The sequence below is a fragment of the Bos javanicus genome, chromosome 7, assembly GCF_032452875.1.
Source record: "Bos javanicus breed banteng chromosome 7, ARS-OSU_banteng_1.0, whole genome shotgun sequence".
Lineage (NCBI taxonomy): Eukaryota > Metazoa > Chordata > Mammalia > Artiodactyla > Bovidae > Bos > Bos javanicus.
Genome location: NC_083874.1, coordinates 81071085 through 81091032, shown reverse-complemented (window position 1 = coordinate 81091032; position 19948 = coordinate 81071085). Strand labels below are relative to the sequence as shown.

The following is a 19948-nucleotide window of genomic DNA, read 5'->3' as shown; positions in this document are numbered from 1 at the left end:
GCTCCCGCTGTTTCATTTTCTCAAGGGAGCTATCAGAGTTACCTATGTAAAACAATCAATCTGATGATCATATGCATCTATCTCAAAACCTTTTGTCAACTTCTTACTGGCCTTATGATAAAGTTAAATTCATCTCTCGTACCACACTTTGGTATGAGAGCCACACTGACCTTCCTTACCATTTCTTATACTCTGCCACTCTCTTGCCCATCCTAGGGCCTTTACTTTTCAATTCTTTTAGTTTGTAATAATTTAACTCTGTTGCCTCATTTTGCTCCTTTATCACCAACACTTTCTTCAGTTATCTGCTTAAATTTTACTTCTAGGGGACAGTCTGTAATCCTCTAAAGTACATCTCCTTTTTTTTTCTAGCATTTATCACTTTGGTAAATAAATATATAACTGTTTACCCCTCTAAATCATAAGCTCCTGGGAACAGGAATAAGGTCTACTTGTGGTCGTGGTTTAGTCGCTAAGTCATGTCCAACTCTCGCAACCCTGTGGACTGTAGCCTGCCAGGCTTCTCTATCCATGGGTTTCTCCAGGCAAGTATGCAGGAGTGGGTGGCCATTTGCTTCTCCAGGGGATCTTCCCAACCCAGGAATTGAACCCAGGTCTACCACATTGCAGGCAGATTCTTTACCAACTGAACTATAAGGGAAGCCCAAGGTCTATGTGATGTAGTATCAAACATGTAGTGGGCAAAAATATTTGTTGATAGAAGATGCACTAATAAGTGAAAATTACAAGGACAAAAAATTGATTTAAAAATATAAGTAAACCTGAAGCATCTCAGTCATGTCATCACTTCAAAAACTTCAAATTTTTGCAATTGAATTCAAAGCCTTTATGTGTGGAAATACTGTCATATTAAAATTTTTTAATCAAAATTTTACCCTTATTAACCATTATTTACAAAACACTGGATCAAATGAATTTTGCCTCCTTCCAAAAAGCAAATTAACTGTTTAAGGATAAATATTTCTTATCTTGAGAATATCCAAAAGAATGTGTCTGAAGGCAGATAGTTCCCTAGAAAGATTTACAGATGGTTTAAGGGGTGTTGGCATACTCCAGAGCCCACTACCACTTTGTAATGTAAGATTTTGTGCATTTGTTTTTTTGTTATTGTTAAAAAGTCACACTAGTTCTTTGTGTTGAACACATAACTATCCTTCTCTAAATATTTTAAATAACTCAGTGCTGTACATATTGTATATCAGTGACCATCAGTGATTACTATTAATACTATTACGTTGCAGTTGAAGGTTAGAGAAAAAGAATAGTAGGTCAAGTTTGGCCAAAATGTTATCTTAATCTCTGCCTCATGAGATTTACTTTCTTTAATTTAAAGCAGATCTTTAGCATGATTTTCTTTACCTTTCTCTGATCTAATAGAGAGTTCCAGATATTTACTGAATTTCTCATTTTTAGTCTATTTTTATAGGTGCTATTTTTAAGATCTTTGATAAGGCATTTTTTATATTATCTCTCCACCAAAACATTACACAGATATAAAAGCTCCCTTTGCAGGTATCCCTTAATTTGTATATTTATATGTATTAACACACGATAACATTTTGTTTTGTCTGAGGCAGCAATTAAATACCTCCAGACCTAGTGGCAGAATTAGTTTAAGCCAAGTTAGACTTTATGTTAATAAACAAAGATTTAGAAAACTGGTTCAGTGACTTAGCCCCTGTTTGTAGTTTGGAGGTCATAGAAACAAATATTTTCATTTATTATCATTATTTTTATTTTGTGACTTTTATAATCCATCTGTTATACTACTTTTAACAAAACAGTAATTACCATCTTTTAAAAGTAAACAATAATATTTCTGTTCAAGTTACTTTCAAGTTCTCTTTTTATTCATAATAACTTTTGGAGACGAGATAAATGTTGAAGCTTAGAAATTAACCTTTGCATAGAAATCATCCCAAAATATTGTGATGTAGTGAAATAATATAAATTTTTTCACACCTATTAAAATTTCTGCTTAAGTATATTTGAACTATTTGTATAAAATTTAAGAACTTTAAAAAATTTGTTGTATTAGATATACATGGTTTCAGGTCCATGCTAATAATGCTGTTAAAGGAAAAAACTCAAAAATACTGACTTTAAATTTCTTCCTACAAAAGCTATAAATTACAGAAGAGAAAAAGATATTTCTCAGAAGCTGTGCCTTTTACATAAACTTTTTAACTGACTCTTATGGGATATGACTTCTTAAAAGATGAGTATAGAATGGTTATCTTCCTCCTGGAAAAATTAAATACACAGAGATGACAGTGATTCTTGCTATTGATACAGAGCTATACTTCCATGACTGTAATTTGTTCTGTGACAAAGTTTTAAAAAAAGAACTTCTTAAATAGATATTCTGCAGTCATGGAATCAGAATAAGCGTGCCTTGGATTCTAAGACAAGCTACTGTAAGATGAGAGAGGAAGCAATTGAGAGAGGGTATGTAGCAGATCATTGAGAGGGAGTCAAGACGGGTGAGTAGATCTGCCATGGAGATCTTAGAGACTGATAGCAGGGAACAGAGGTACGTGCAAATGGTCATCCTCGGGATGCTAGAGAATGAGTATGGGAATGTTCAGCAGGTGGAAAAAGCTGTGCATGGAGAGGGGGAGGGTGATGGAAGAAGCAAGGGGTGCATGTCTAAACAAGCTAACTCTTGGTGTCAAGGGAATCCAACTGCAAAGACTGATGACTCAACCGTGGCAATAGAAGTCCAGTGGCAGAACGTGCTCAGAACGAATATGAGGAACAAACTCAATATAATGTTTTCTTATTGTCTCTAAGGCATTGAGATGCTAGTTAGATGGGACCTGGCACTGAAAGCTCAGCAAATCAAAGTAAGGAATGGGCTTTTTCCTGGTATAAGGATGGAAGCTGGTTCCTAGTTTCTTTGAATCAGTGGACAGGGTCAGGGACCATTAGCAAAGTTGATATGATGGTGAATCCTAAATGATGGTTTCAGTTGTCTTTGTATTTTCCTGTCAGTGGAGCTAGCTTGGCTGGAGTCTAGGTGAGACAGGGGATCCTTCAGTTAATAGTCAAGGAGCTGTGTCTCTGTGGCTAAGAAAGTGGAGTTAAGAGTCCTGGCAGGTGATTATAACCGGAGAAAAGACGCTTCCTGTGCCGTTCTTCTCACTGTGCTTCCTGACTCTTAACTGTGGAAGAGAAAAGCCTGAGACATGATTCAAAGCCACTAAAAGATTGTGAGACCAAGAATACCACAAAACTAAACTTTGTTCATTTGGGAGATCAGAAAGACAATTCATTTAATCAAAATTATAGTATTTGCAAATAAGCACTATGCAACAGAGCAAATCCAATAACCTCTAAGAACCCAGAGAGTTCCCTCAATTCTAGGTGCCTCATGGAAAATGTTTTTCAAAATGAAATAGTAATTTTGGAGGAAGGGTGTTATTAGTTTTCTGTTTATGACTTAACAAATTGCCACAAATTTATTAGCTTTCAAGTTTATTATCTCACAGTTCTCTAGGTCAGAAGTCAGGGTTGACTGGGCTGTTTAGGTCTCACAAGGCTGAAATCAAGGTCTGGGCCTGCTGGGTTCTTATTAGGAGGCTCTGAGAAGAATCAGCTTTCACACTTATGTAGGTTGTTGGTTGTTGGTAAAATTCAGTTCCTTGTGGTTGTAGGAATCAGCCAGAGACTGCTTTCAGGTTCTAGAAACCACAATGTTCACAGGCTCCAAGGATTACCCATGGGTATTTATGGGGGGCTAGTCTACCATGCTGCTAAGTCGCTTCAGTCGTGTCCAACTCTGTGTGACCCCATAGACGGCAGCCCACCAGGCTCCCCCGTCCCTGGATTCTCAAGGTAAGAACACTGGAGTGGGTTGCCATTTCCTTCTCCAGTGCATGAAAGTGAAAAGTGAAAGTGAAGTCGCTCAGTCATGTCTGACTCTTAGCGACCCCATGAACTGCAGCCTACCAGGCTCCTTCGTCCATGGGGGTTTCCAGGCGAGAGTACTGGAGTGGGTTGCCGTTGCCAGGAAAGCAATTTTTTGCCAAGGGATGACTTTGATTGTCCAGTTTCTCTTACTATAAGAATAGTTAAAATACCTAGACCCCCAAACTGGTAGAAACCTAGGGATTTTTTTTTAACTGAATCAATAGTGTAGAAAAAAGACAAAGGCTTCCAGCTTTGAAGTCAAAAAGGAAAAAGTAGGGCAACGAGCAGAATCAATAACGGTTAAAAACCTAACACTTTTCCCTTGCTTTCCCTTTAAACTATGGTATTTTGAAATACCGCTTAAGGTTATTTTAGTAAGCGTTTGACTAAAATGTCCCCATTTTGTTTCATTTTTAAACAGAAAATTTTATATGCTATTTAAGTTTTCATCACAACTCATAATTTCAAGGAGTATCATCATACTAGGTTCAAAATTCTTTGTGATCAAAATGAATCTGTGCAACTTAGATCAGCCCCAGGCACATAGTAGGTACCTAATATTTGGGTTGCATGTATGGATGCGAAGATATCACCTGGAACTAAATTGTCTCAAAGCAGATTCTTTATGTCCATTCTTTTTCTTTTTTTCTGCTTATAAAGTTATTGAAAATATGGAAGTAGAGAATAGTTCATGTAGTGGTGTAGTTCAAGTAGAGAAGTGTTCCCTCAGTTCATCTTGGGAAGTACAGTCTTACATGTATAAGCTGAATTATTTTACATTACTGCAGCCTAACTTCATTAGCTTATTTCAGGTTTTCATATTTTTTCTACATGTTATTTTGAAAATTTCAAGGGGGAGTTTAGAAATAATACAGTGAATACTCAATACCCCTCACCCAACTAAATCTCCCAATTTTTCAGCCATTTTTCTTACAATCTACCTTTTCTGATTAAAGTTGAATAGAGAATTTAAGGAAGCTGATTTCTGAACTATAAAATATGATGGTTTCTGCTGTTTTGAAAATTAACTAAATCAAAGTCTGCCTGCTAAAGTATTCTTTAGGAATGAAATCATCACTGTGTTTATCAGAGTCCTTTTGCATTTCTCTTGCACTTAAAACATATTTTAGCATCACTAGCTGCTTCCCTTCTATTGCCTGTCATATTTCCCATGCTTCTTGCCTTTTGTGTGAAAAAGGTAGCATTGTGTAGAAATTACCAGCCAAATCAAAGCACTTTTTTTCTTCTGCATGGCAAACATTAGCTGTAATGTTTACATCAATTCTTTTACATTCTGTGTTTCTACTTTTGATTTTGTTTTTAATGTTATTTCTGAGTCTCGCCCTCTTTTGGAAGCCTAAAGGGTTTGAGTATTATACCCTGGATAATTAAGTTTTGTGAAAACTATCTATAAAATATTTTTAAAACAAGCCTAAAACAGTAGTCAATGATGCTGGTTCTCTGGACTCTTCAGAGAGTGGAGTGGACTAGAGTAGAAAGTGTGTGACACTAAAAATGAATTTGTGAAGACAGGGCAAACTAACGCCCGGCAATAATGAAAGTGATTTTTAGATTGTTTCTAGGATCTAACTTTCCAAAGCAGAAAAACTGGTTCATCACGGTCTGAAAATTACAGTGTTTAATATATTATTGAAATAAGAGGTCTTTTTAAAATTAGAAATGTCTGCATTTAAAGTTAAAATAAGGGATTAGGTTTGTCTTAAGTTATTAATAGCATTTGGTCTTGTTTTTATAGCTATTGACAAAACTGGCAGTGTGTATTTTTAACCCATTGTAATTTTTATTTATATTACAAACAGAAACATGAAATTTCAGAAAGTGTGTGAACACTTTATCAGTTATAACATTCTAACACTTAATTTTTTTTATCTACCATCTTTGATAGATAATTTTTTACCATTTTCATAATTATAATCATATACCCATTTCTGTATTTGGAATGTTTTTAATAGCAGTATATCATAAATAAGACCTTCCCTGATGGCTCAAATGGTAAAGAATCAGGAGACCCAGGTTTGATCTCTGGGTCTCGAAGATCCCCTGGAGAAGGAAAAGGCAACCCACTCCAGTACTCTTGCCTGGAGAATTCCATGGACAGAGGAGCCTGGTGGGCTACAGTCCATGGGTTGCAAAGAATCGGACACGACTGAGTGACTAACGCTTCCTTTTTCATATCATAAATAAACTCCTGTTTCCCAAATAATTCCATTTGCAACTGTGATTTTTGATGGTTGAAACATTCTGTCACTTATTTGTGCTGCAATTTATAGAAGTATTATATTATTATTAAATTTGACTATTTTTTACGATAAATGTATGACAGTGAACATGTTTAATGCACACTGTTTTTCTCATAGTTCACAATTTATACTGGATAGTATCTGAAAAGAAAGATCACTCAATCAAAACGTATTCCTTTTTACAGCACATGGTGTTTGCATGTGAAGTGCTTTCTACAAGTGTACTGACCAGCTTTCCATGCCACTATTGTTCAGTTGCTAAGTCATGTCCAAATCTTTTGTGACCCCATGAACTGTTGCCCATCAGGCTTTTCTGTCCATGGGATTTCCCAGGCAAGAATACTGGAGTGGATTGTCATTTCCTCCTCCAGGGGATCTTCCTGACCCAGGGATCGAACCCACATCTCCTGCATTGGCAGGCAGATTCTTTATCACTGAGCCATCAGGGAAGCCTTTCCATGCCACTGTTAACTTGCTAAAATCCTGTCCTAGCATGATTTCTAAACATATTTCCAAAGTTATCAAAAATATCATAACTATATACTTAGATGCTAAAAACATTTGCAAGATTTGCCAGATCTTTCCTTTACATCTATTAACTGCAAAAAATTTCCCCTCAACTTTTGTAATTAGAAAAAAATAACCCAGATACAATCACTGAAAAGGTTCACATCTCACTAGACAAGAAATTTAGAGATCAATACCTATGGAATTGAAACACTGGGAGTTATAAATATCAGGAAAACATCCATCATATCTTTAGAAGAGAAAAACAGTTTACATCCCAAGGAACAAAAATCAGATGGCATCAGACTTCTCAGCAACATTAATACCAGACAACAGGGGTACAGGGGTGTCTGTAGTTTTGATGTGAGTTTAAAAAGGTATTTGCACATACGAGGATTTGGGAAATGGTATTCATACATCCTCTAGCCAACTAAGAAATGTATGCAAATTGCAACTCATATGAGGAGCACAGTTATGTTATTTTAAGCTGAAAGGGAGAAAACTAGACAAAATTGGAGTTATTTTTTATGTTGAAAGTATAAAGCTGATTATAAAACTGAATGTAGAGGTAAAAATTATTACTGAAAGAAGAGGTGATTAAGACAAAAATTTATACCTAAAACTCTAGGTGTTTATAATGAGGGTTAAGAAATAGAAGAGGGTGATGTAGAATAAGAGAAAGCCACCTTCATTTTTCATAAAGAAAGGTAAACAGTATTGTTTGCATTAACATTAGTACCTTTAAAGCTTAAGATGGAGAAAAGTTTCTTCTTTCTAGCTTTAAAGGACATCTCATTAGATGCATATTAGAGGCCTTTTCTGCTGAGAAGTGGAACAGTTAAACAAAATATAGCATAAAGTTTTAAAACATGTAAAATATCATGTATGAAACGAGATGCCAGTCCAGGTTCGATGCACGATACTGGATGCTTGGGGCTGGTGCACTGGGACAACCCAGAGGGATGGTGTGCGGAGGGAGGAGGGAGGAGCGTTCAGGATGGGGAGCACGTGTATATCTGTGGCGGATTCATTTTGATATTTGGCAAAACTAATACAATTATGTAAAGTTTAAAAATAAAATTAAAAAAAAATAAAATAAATGGATGGGAGATGATTTGATATATGAGCACACAAAAAGCTGAGCTTGAAATATTAATTTTAGGACAAATAGATTCAAGGCAGTGATTATTAAACATGAAAAAGAAAAATTAAATGGACAAGCAGTAGTTGTAGGGTATTATATATATATTTGAAAGAGCAAGAGGACAAAAATTAGGGACAATATAAAGGTATTTGGCAAATGGATAAAAATGTAGACCAAGAACATGGATATTTTATTAAGTATTCCTGGAATATTATGAAAATCAACCATTGATTAGGCCATATAAAAATTATTCAAAAGTTCCTAAATACAAAAGTTGTGTATCTTGCATGCATGCTAAGTCAATTCAGTCATGTCTGACTCTGTGTGACCCTATGGACTACAGCTCACCAGGCTCCTCTGTCCATGGGGATTCTCCAGGCAAGAATACTGGAGAGGGTTGCCATGCCCTCCTCCAGGGATCTTCCTGACTCAGGGATGGAACCTGCATCTCTTGCATTAGCAGGCAGGTTCTTTACCACTGGGAAGCCCATGGTATGTCTTACCTGGGCACACTTGGGAAACTAGAAACTAAAAATGAAAATAAAACCTCCATCCATTTATAAATTAAAGTATATCTTTGGTTACATGTACAAAGTTTGATATTAGTGTTCTCATTTTTTTCTAAATCATCTAATCAGTATCATTTTGGTTTCCAGTTATATCCAGTAACTCTTTGGAAAATTAAAATTGTATTTATTGGATGATCTAGGGAAAAAGCCATGAATACCACCATCAGACCTTGCAGATGCAATCAAGGATAAATTCAGAGCCAAATTTACAGTTTCATATTATTTATCTTTTTAAAAAAGAGAAAGTATTTACTAATTTATTAAAAAGTTTGAAAATAAAACGTTTTTTAAGCAAAGGAAAGTAGAAAAAAAATTTTAAGAGTAAAATATATTAAATAGGAAAAAAAAGGTGAGTTAATAGAACAATTCCTGACAAAGATAATGATGACAACACTCATTCAATTTAGGAGAAAGCAAGTCAGCCTCTGTTAAGGACCAGCAGTTCAGGAAGTCAGGCCAGGCCAGGTAGGCAGGCTGTGCTCCAGAGTCATCCAGAGACTAAGGCTAGTAGGGCCTCTGCCATTGTTCAGGGCATTGGTCTTATAGGCATGACAGAAATTGGATCTGCAATTAAAAGTAAGTAGGAGAAGGCAATGGCAACCCACTCCAGTACTCTTGCCTGGAGAATCCCAGGGACGGTGGAGCCTGGTGGGCTGCCGTCTGTGGGGTCGCACAATCAGACATGACTGAAGCGACTTAGCAGCAGCAGCAGCAGCAGGAGGCATCCAGAAAATGATGTGTACCCCTTTTGCTCACATTAGTAAGAGCTTAATTCTTGGTGAGAGCAACGGAGACCAAGCAGCATCACGTAGCTGGGTTGTGGTCCCTGGCTACTTTTCTCTTACCATGGGAAAAGATGAAGGACAGATGGTGGTGGTCTACTTGCAGGCTCTCACAGCTGCTACAGAGGACCTTTTTAAAACATGTGGAAGTAGTGTGTATATGAATAAAACAAAAAGTCCCAAAGAAATGAAGTTTTCTGGGAAAAGATAAATGAACAGAATTGAAGAAAATAAGATAAAAAATATATAAAAAATAATAAGGACCATAATTACTTCCAAAATTGCCTTTGTATTCAGGCAGTTTTATCACTGCATATTTTTTAACTTCACAAAGTAGATAAACACCGTATTATGTAAATTTCTTCAGAGCATTGCAAGAGTTTGCCATCCAGTCCATTTTGAGGAAGCAGAATAATCCTAATGCTTAAATTTGAAAATATAATCTAGCAAGGAATTTTCTAAACCTGTCTCATTTAGAAAATAGATATGAAGATCCTAAATAAAACATTATAGCTAATAAAATTATTAGCCTATTAAAAGGATCATGCATAATGATCAAGCATGACTTATCTCAAATACAATGATGGTTTAAGAAAACTGTCAATGTATAGTACTTATATCATGCTTCCCAAAAGAAAAACTAAATAACACCAATCAAATATGAAAAGGCAATGTGTCTCTTATTATTCCTGACCTTTGAAAATTGTTTAAAAAACACTGGGCATAGAAATATTTCTTAGTATGGTAAAGAACATGTCTTCAACCAATAGCTAAAGTATTTAACTGTGCTTTGCATTAAAATTATGAAGACAGAAAAACTACTGCAGAGCCATGCTTAACCACGGTTTTGATTTCTGCAGTTTTTGTTATTCACAGACAACCAGGATCTGAAAAAAATTAAAGATTCAGAAATAAGCAATTTATAACTTTAAAATGCACACTATTCTGAGTAGCGTGATGAAGTCTCACCCTGTCCTGCGTCATCCTGCCTAGGACATGAATCATTCTTTTGTCCAGCTTAACCCACCCATTGTTCAGTCAGCAGCTGTCTGGGTTATCAAATCCACTCTCATGGTATCACAGTGCTTGTGTTCATGTGACCCTTACTTTGCTTATTAATAGTGCAAAGCACAACAGTAGTGATGTGGGCAATTCAGATACACCAGAAGAAGTTGGAAAAGGCTTCCTTTACGTGAAAAGTTGAAAGTTCTAGACTTAATAAGGAAAGAAAAGCAGTCGTATGCTGAGGTTGCTAAGATCTTTGGTAAGAACAAGTCTTCTATGAAATTGTGACAAAGGAAAAAAGACACCTGTGCTGGTTTTCACACCTCAGACTGCCACAGTGCATGATGAGTACTTAGTTAACGTAGAAAAGGCATAATAACATTTGTGACTGGAAGACATGAACAAGACTTCAGCAAGAGATCCTCTGAACCAGGTGATAACAAGCCATTTTCTGCCAGTAAGGGATGGTTACACAGATGCAGGAATAGGTTTAGATCAAATAATATAAAAATTACAAAAGAGCTGCATCTGTTGATGAAGAAGCCACTGCCAGAAATGAGGAAGGAAAGGAGAGAGACCACATTCATAGAACTTTTATCACAGTATATTGTTATAATCATATTATTTTTAGTTATTGTTGTTCATCTCTTACTGTGCCTAATTTATAAATTAAACTTTAGCGTAATTATATATGTATAGGAAAAAACATATACAGGGTTCAGTACTATCTGCAGTTTCAGGCATCCAGTGGTCTTGGAATCTATGCCCCATAGATAAGGGATCTACTGTATCAACAGTTTAAATATTTCTCAAAACAATACTTGTATCTGCCTTAAAAATAGCACAAATGTCTTAAGAGTAAATACCAATAATCCTCTGCCAGGTCTCGTCCTACTCGTTTCTTCCAATTTCCAATAAGTATACCACTATTTTAGTTTCTGTTATTACTTTCACAATTTTACGTATACTTTAAAGATCGTTTTCCTTTTCTACCAAATGTAGATTTTATGTCTTGATTCCCAGTTTATTCCTAGGCAGCTGGTTCTGTACCATCCTGAGTAACTAAAACTGTTAGTTAATTAACGTGTATTTTATAATCAACTGCATCCTAGTTTTAAGTTTAAGCAAAATTTTATTTTATGCCTGTTGTTTTGAAACTTTCTTACAAGAGTATATACAACATTTTTTTTCCTACCATAGGCTACTAGTGATAATAACTAAGGTTAAAATAAGAACTCTTCTAGCTTTTATTTTAGATTGTAAAAAAAGGAAAATATAAAATAACAGCATACCTCACTGTTCTTTACATTCAGAAATCAGGAATTAGAGAATGAAAATAGTATTAAAATAGCATTGAAGAGAAAATGGGAAGTGGTGCTAGACACATATACAAGGGAAAAGAAAATAACATGAGGAAGGAGCATAGGTTGGCTTGTGCCTTGTTGCAAGGTAGAAAGATATGAAAGCACAAAGTCCAAGAAAGGAGACTTAAATATATAGCAACATGAAGACTCATTTTGCGGTGACTCTTTGAAGTTCATTGTAATATTTTCCTTGGGAAAGCAAATAATTGTTCCATAATTTATTTCATTTGAAAATATCAAATTTAATATATTGTATTTATAAAAAGTAAGTAAAGATAGTGATTTAGGAAAACATTTTTAAAATAAAAAGTAAAATTTTCACTTTCAAAAAAGCATTGAAATTCAAGTCATGTGGCAAAGTAAGTTAAGAGCAGTTAGAAAATACAAACCTGAAAGTATATACTAAAATCATATAAATTAAACCAGCAAAAAGAAAAATGTTTTAATGGTAATTAATATTTTTACATTTGCTCCAAAAATATTCACTTAATTAGAAGAAATATTTTTAAACCATGTTATTTATATGTCTTTCTTTTTCACAGGAGAGAGAACATAAAAAGTCAACCCTAAATAATTGTGGATATATTATATATAAAGGATTTTCCATGGTATTCTAATGGGAATTCACACAAATCCAGTGAAGCTAATGCTTTGTAGTAGCTCTTAGTATAATTAAATTATTTGCTGTCCTTTTGTAATTCAGTCACAACCCCCACCCCCAGAATAATACATACTTTACGAGTTAGAACCAACAAAATTTTTGTGGATCCTCAAGTCATGAGATAAATTTGTCTCGTGAGTTGGAAGTAAATTTGAAACAAGTCTCAGAAATTCCAGCCATGAAACCCGAGAAATGCGGTATTTCGCCCTTCTACATAAAGCTTTAATCCCTAAAACCTGATTCTTCCGTGGCTTACAGTTTCAAAGCATGTTTTAATATTATTTGTATTGCTACTGTATATAAATGAGCAATTTAGGTAGTTTGAAAAATACACTGTTTTCCAATGCATAGAGTAACATTTAATGTGTCCTTTTAGTGTTTATTATCAGATTAGTATTTGTTATTGATTACCGTGGTGTACCAAATGGTCCTCTAAGCTTGAGTCCACACAGTACAACAAAGGGAGCAATTATCCCTTGTCAGTAAATCCCAGAAGAATGGATGGATAATTCAGCTCAAAACTGTGATCCACAGAGTGAAGTTTGGACTGAAATGCTCTACACTAGTGCTTTGTACTGGGTAAATAAACTTGATAATTACTAGTATTCCGTTCACTTCAATTTATGTCCTTAGGCCAAGTCTAGAAGTTGCTATTACACCAGAAAACCAAAGCATCATGCTCTGTACTAGACTGTGGCTACAAAACTATTTTCAAGACATCTCTATTGTTATGGCCACAGTATGATTATTATGAAAGAAAAATTTTCTAATAGTTCTTATGACACTAAAGGAATAGGTGCAAAATATAAATATGTAAGACATCTTTAAAATGTAGGAAGGTGATCCCAATGACAGAGTAAGAAGCATATTTAATCAGTCACCATAATTTGATCCATTTGTTTGGCTGATTCATTCATTTCTGACTATTCTATTTAAAATTGTAATTCCTACTCTCTTAACTGGGAACTCTCTTATTTCTTGCTTTCTTTTTCTCCATAGCACTAATTGTGTTTTTCCCCCCTCACTAGAATGTTAATTCCAAAAAGACAAGGATTTTTTATTTCTGTTGTGTCAGCTATTATGTTGTAGAGCTTGATAAGAGAGTCCTGGCAAGATATATTTTGATTGAATTTATTAAATAATTTTGAAGTCATAAAATTAAAATTCAAAAAGTATTTCAGATTTAACTTGCTTAAATCTTCTATATCATTTGTTTCATTTTTAAATACTAGCTGAGAAAAGCCCTTATAAAACATATACAATGAAGAACTTTGAAGAAAAAACTAGTATATTTTATACCTTTTAACAATGTAATTCTCCCTCACCTCCAAGAAAAGAGAAAAAATAAAGGAGCCAATGACAACCTAACATCTTTACTTGTTAAGTTTTAGTATTGATACAAACCAATATTTTTCCCTTTTGATAGGCAAAACCTTTTTTAATATACTTACTGTCCTGTGCTGTGCTCAGTCATGTCCAGTTCTTTGCAACACTGTAGACTGTGGCCCACCAGATTACTCTGTTCATGGGATTTCCCAGGCAAGAATACTGGAGTGGGTTGCCATTTCCTCCTTCAGGGTATCTTGCCAACCCAGGGATCGAACCTGTGTCTCCTGCAGCTCCTGCATTGGCAGGCAGATTCTTTATACCACGGGGCCACGTAAGTCCCAGTATACTTGCTAGGCAACAAGAATTACAAGAGAAATAGCATATTTGTACAGCACTAAGCAGTTGCAGCAGTTCCCTAAATTCTGTTTTTTTCTTGTAAACTGGCTCAGTGTTGTACGTTTCTATAAAAGCAAAGGTGAGTGTTGTTTACAAACTTGTCTCTTTTAAGTAAGTTTTTTCTTACAGAAAAGGTTTCTGTTCTACAATTAATTAGAACAATAGTGACACCCTATGTCTAACTTTTAGTACTAAGAGCAACTTCCCCATTATAGTAATTGACTGTCAAAAGATGTAGATCAAATCTTTCTTCCTAGATCTGCCTGTAACCATATATATTTAACTAAAAGAAGATAAATGTTTGGTAAGGTTTTCTCTTACTCTAAAATTGTATATGAAAATTTTATACTAGTTAAAATGAGAAAGCAATTTGCCTTTAATTTTTTTTAAAAAACATGAGTGTTGATATAAAATGCAAATTACAACAGTATGTGACAAATGGTATGTATTCAGTTAATGTACACTTGAATGAAATTGCATGTTTTTGTTTAAAATGGGATAATAGATTGGTGTTTAATCTTAATATCTAAGAAATACTATTTCTTCTTTAATACTTAAGTGTTTTATCAGAAGTTTAGAATTTTGGCGTTCATAGGTAAACAACACTTTAGATAACCAAGTTTAAATCTAGGTTTCCTCAGGAAAGACCAAAAGCATTGGCCTTGATTGAGAATAACTTCCAGTACTATAGAATAAACATACTTTAGTATCTTATCAGTTTATATACTGGGAAATATATGCTGCAAATATACTGAGATATTACATCTTCTCATGGAATATTAATGCATGAATGAATAAACTGATGGGAGAAAAGTATAACAAATATACTAGACCTTGGATTTGAGTTACTTTCATAACAGAACTGTTGGATTCATACTGATCTGTCTTTAATATATTTCTGATCCCTTCTTGACTGTTCTTAGGATTTGTAATGTATCTAAACAGATTGAGGGATGAAATCCATGGTTGTAAAATAGTTGTATGTATTACTGCTCTATGTAAGAATTAAATCTAAAACCTTGACTCAATTATGAAGAGCCTATCCCAAAGTTTTTCATATTCCTATTTCTTGAAGCTGTAGGATTCCATGAAATCATTTGCAAGTAAAGTAGACTTTGAATTTTTCAATCTGATTTTTTTATAATCTGTTTATATGAGACTAATCTGTGCAAATCTAATTCCTTTCTCTTATTCAGTCTAATTACTTTTTCATCCTCACCACCCTACTTTTGCTATCTATTTTGGCTACCAATTATAGTATTTATATTAGAAAGTGAATAAAGTGGGTGTTGCCACCTATAGACAGAGAATTAATATAAACAGAGTTCCTTTTTCCATCTCGTACAACCATCATTTTCAAACTTGTTACTTATTTACCTATTGGTTGATGTTGCCATTTCATAAGTCTTTGCCTGAAAGCATTTATTTAAATTTCTATCATTTTATCATATTAATTGCCTTTTATATATCACTCAAATATAGCATCTTATTATAGTTTGTAACTTTAAAAAGTTTTAAAGAGATCTGTTTAAACCAAATAACTTAGTCGTATACCAAAGTAACTACTATATCTTACTTTACCTCTGGAGTGGGGAAAATTACCAATATTTGTTCCCAGGAATGAAAAGCTTCCCTTCCTACAGTCTGTTATCATCAGTCTTTGGTTTTGTGCCTTCTCTGTAATGATATAGGTTTGTTTCTCCTTTATTCTTTGCAGAGTGCTGCAGCAGCTCCCAGTCCAGTGCTAGGAAACATTCCCCCAGGAGATGGCATGCCAGTAGGCCCTGTACCACCAGGGTTCTTTCAGGTACTCAGAGCAACTCTGACTAGGACTGTTAAGGCATAGGAACTCCTGTTCAATTTTATTGAAAGGTTCAAAGGAGAACGAGGCTGTTGTAATCCTTAAAGTGAACATAATACTGTGCAGCCAACTCTTGATTATTCAGAGATCTGTTTTAGTGTGTAGATTAGCCTTCCCTCCAGTGTTTTATTTGTTGTCCAATTTTTATTCGTGTATTTATTTTGCCATTTCACTGTTCAAGTAAGAAAGGTAGCTTAAGTGCAAATTAGCCCATTAAGCTAATGTGGTGAAGATTTGGTGGAAGAAAAGGCTAATGGATGAGGTTTTAGAATAATACATGGATTTTAACTATGTAAGCCATCCATATCTCCACAGACCAAAGATAATCAAGATTTGGCTGTACTTTCACACTATGGCTAAATCATAACTTATTCATTTATCAAAATTATAGGCTATAACAAAGTATTTTTGTTATAGAATCATTTTTGTGGCTTTTAAACAGATTTTTATCAATATCATTACATAACATAAAATCAGATTTTAAAATGCATATGTTAGTATTTTAAATTTGCAACAAGCACATTTATTTTAGCAAAAGATAATAATGATTTTTTAAATTACATTACTTTTATGGCATCCACATTTAAATCTGACAGTTTTCTAACCCAAACCAACATAGATTCTGAAGTTTAACTACATAGTTAATTTTATAACACCCTTTGAGAAAATTAGGAAGAAGTTAGGAGTTAGAGCTATGTTTGGAAGGCAGTATGGAAATTAATGTAATAGGCAATATTGTTAATGAATTACATTGGGTACTTATAAACTATTTTGTCACTTTTGTGTTTTGTATTTTCAAGATTCTTGAAAATCATTTGTTGATACTTACCATCATTACAGAGTAGATCAATGTACTTATAAATGTGAAAATAGAAAAATAAATAACTTTCCACAGTACAGCAATTGAATAAAAAAGTCATAATTAGAACCGAGTACTAACTTTGAAATGTAAAGTCCTTTAGGATATGCTTATTTGTCTGGCTACTTTATATTGATATTCAAAGTCTTAGAGCTCACATTCTGTGGTGAAGCACCTTAAAATATAGGAACATATAATTAATCACTATTTAACATAATAAAACCTAACACTTAGTAACTGCTTACTGTATGCCATGTTTTTGTTCTAAATGTTTCACATGTATAAACTCTTAATCTTCACAATAACCTAAGTGTAAAGTAAGTCTTATCATTCTTATTGCACAAATAAAAAAAACCAAGGCACAATAAGCAGTTTGTACAAAGTCAGAAAGTCACAGGACTGGGATTCAAAGCAAGGCTTTCTGAACTTCTGCCCTTGACTTTACCATTTAAAGTTCACATGTGTGTATGTGTTAGTTGCTGAATCATGTCTGACTCTGGAACCCTGTGGACCATAGCCTATCCATCCATGGGATTTCCCAGGCAAGAATACTGGAGTGGGTTGCCATTCCCTTCTCCAGGGTATCTTCCCAAGCCAGGGATCAAACTTGGGTCTCCTGCATTGCATGCAGATTCTTTACCTTCTGAGCCAGTGTTCATAGTTGATCATTATTCATAAAATATTTCTAGCTCATTTTATGTATTTTCCTCATGCTAAGGATAGATTGGAGTTAGGGAGCAAATCAGAAGAGTTTACCTACTTACAAGAGCTAGTAGAAGCTCTCTAAGTGGCACTTTAAAAAAAAAAAAAAGAGGATGAGTTCGGAAAGAAGCCAAATTCTTTCTAGGGTCAAGCAAAGATGTATAAACCTATACATATTCATTTTCACATTTTGTAGAATGAGCCAGTCTTCCCTTACCTGCCTTCTGCCTAAGTCTTGGTAAGAGTAGTTGAAACAGAATTAATTTTTGTTTTAATCCAATTAGATAAACATTTGGCTCCCAGTAGACGTCAGGCACTGTGGCAACATCTAAACATGAATGTGTTTATATGTAGCTTCCTAAAGCTCACTGTCTAACCAGTGAGGCATTATTGACAATAAATAACTGTAATATAGCAAGATACATGCTGAAACAGTGTGAAGTTCTGTGTTGACCTAGAGAAGAGAACTATTAAGTCTGCCTGAACTAGAGCTAAAGGTGGTTTTGAAAAAGTTTTCCAAGAAAACAATCAGAGGAACAATACTCTAGAAAGTGGGAAAAATATAAGCAAAAGCATGGAAGCATCAGAATTACCTATGCAGAGGTGTTCAGCGAAAAATGAATGGACAGTAGAGGAGGGAGGCAGGCAGGAATTCCTGGAAATGAAATTGGAAGATAAACTCTAGCATCTTGAGAAGGGCCTCCTCGTGTGCCGTGTAAAGAACTTGCGTCTTTATTCACTAGGCTTGTAGGAGCTGTTGGACATCTCTAAGAAGGGCAGTGACCAGAGTTCAAACTCTAGGGTAGATTTACGCTTTGTTAAGCACCTGTGATATAATTGTATACAAAATCCCTGCCCTCAAAAATGTACACTGTGGTGAATGAGAAAGAGAAAAGGCAATTCAAATTTAGAAAGAAATGGCTATATTAAATGAGTAGTGTGTGTTTTTAGAGCAAATCAGAAGGCCACCAAACTCAGTCTTGGGAGAGCCATTGTCAGAAAAATATTGCCAAAACAGTAAATAAATCCAAGTTGGCATCTAAAGATGATTAGGCAAAGGAAGCAGGGAGAGATGAAAAGAACATTCCAGGAAGAGGGAAAAAAAAATTATGAAGACCCAGACAATAAAGCAGAGACCAAATAATTCCCAAAAACTGGAGCTTAATTATTAGCTAAAGAGAGAATGGCTAGCAATGAGACTCCAAAGGAACCCTGAGGGGCCTTGTAGGTTAGTTAAGAGCTTGAACTTGATCTTAAAGGCAGTAATAAGCTATTGAAGGGTTTTAAGCTGGATGGAGGCCTATTCCTATTTGCATTTTTTTGAAAAATCACTCCAGTTATAGGATGTAGCGAGGATTGCAGAGGGACAGTTTTGAAAGTAGGGAGACTATTTAGGGGGGCTGTTATAGTAATCCATATGAGATTTGATGATAGGGACCACAAAATTTGAGGTGGGACCTCCAATTAAAGATACCCTATAGACCAATAAGCATAAAGGTTTGAAGGCCAAGACAGTGATCTAGACTACAGATAAAAGTTGCAGGATTGTCATCATATCAAGGACCTGAACCCACAGGTGTAGGCTGACTGTTCAGAGAGAAACTACAGAATGAGAGAGTAAAGAGATGTGTACTTGAGCTCCCAAAACACTAACACTCAAAAGAAGAGCAAAGGCAACAGAACCTGTGAGAGAGGCTATCGCAGGGGGTCAGCTGGATGGCTGTGACAGTAGCTCAAGAAAGAGGCTCTGTGGACCTCTTAATATTTAAGAGCAATGGCAGCAGGACTGGGGAGGAAGAAGCAATGCATCGTTATGCTCACTAGGCGTTAGTTGATTAAACAAGTTGGACTTGGAGAAATCAAAGATGATTCTGAGGTTCCTACTTTAGACCCTTGGAAAACTTTCATGTCTTTAGTCAGGAAAGATAGGCGGTACAAAAAGTTTTAAAGATGTTTAAGCATGATAAACGTCATCCCTTTTTATCCAGGGAGACCATTCCAGCTAATCCTTTAAATACTCATTTTCCTTATTCAGTAGGCTTAAGTATGTTCAGTCTCCCTAGAAATGCCTCTCTGAAATACTGGAAAACTCAAGTCATCAAACCTTTTTTAAAAAGCAGCACTGTGTTGTCTTTGGTACATATCATAATGGGCTCGGGGTCTGTTTCCTAAATATCAATATCACTTTCCTGTCCTTCAGCATGATTCTGGCCACAATGCCTGTTAATGGAGAGTAGCTGCCTTCTGTAAGTAGACATATCATCAAGACAATGATAATTCAAGTCCACATATCAGTTTTTAATCCAGTTCCATACAGATAGTGACGTCCAAGAATCATGCAGAGAATGAAATCAGTTTTGAATTCCCATTCTTAGTGAGGAAGTGCAAAGCTTATTTGGGGACAGTTGGAATGGTGCTAGACCAGGAAAGCATTGAATTAATGCATAAAGCTTCACCATCTTCAACAATTCTGAGCTTCACTCAATATGTGATCATATCATAAGATGTACTTTAGTGACCTCATGGACTGTAGTCCGCCAGATTCCTCTGTCCATGGGATTTCCCAGGCAAGAAT

The 19948-nt window shown here is 35.1% G+C and overlaps 1 protein-coding gene across 8 annotated transcripts in view; it reads left to right on the top strand.

Annotated features, from left to right (window-relative positions):
* SSBP2 (single stranded DNA binding protein 2) overlaps window positions 1-19948 on the top strand; it is a 311687-nt gene that overhangs the window by 207586 nt on the left and 84153 nt on the right. For 5 of the 8 annotated variants that reach the window (XM_061424314.1, XM_061424313.1, XM_061424310.1 and 2 more), the window contains exon 5: window positions 15669-15758. The exons of the other annotated variants lie outside the window; for them this stretch is intronic. In XM_061424314.1, the coding sequence (XP_061280298.1) occupies window positions 15669-15758 (90 nt within the window). The remainder of the gene's footprint in view (window positions 1-15668; window positions 15759-19948) is intronic. 8 annotated transcript variants of the gene reach the window in all.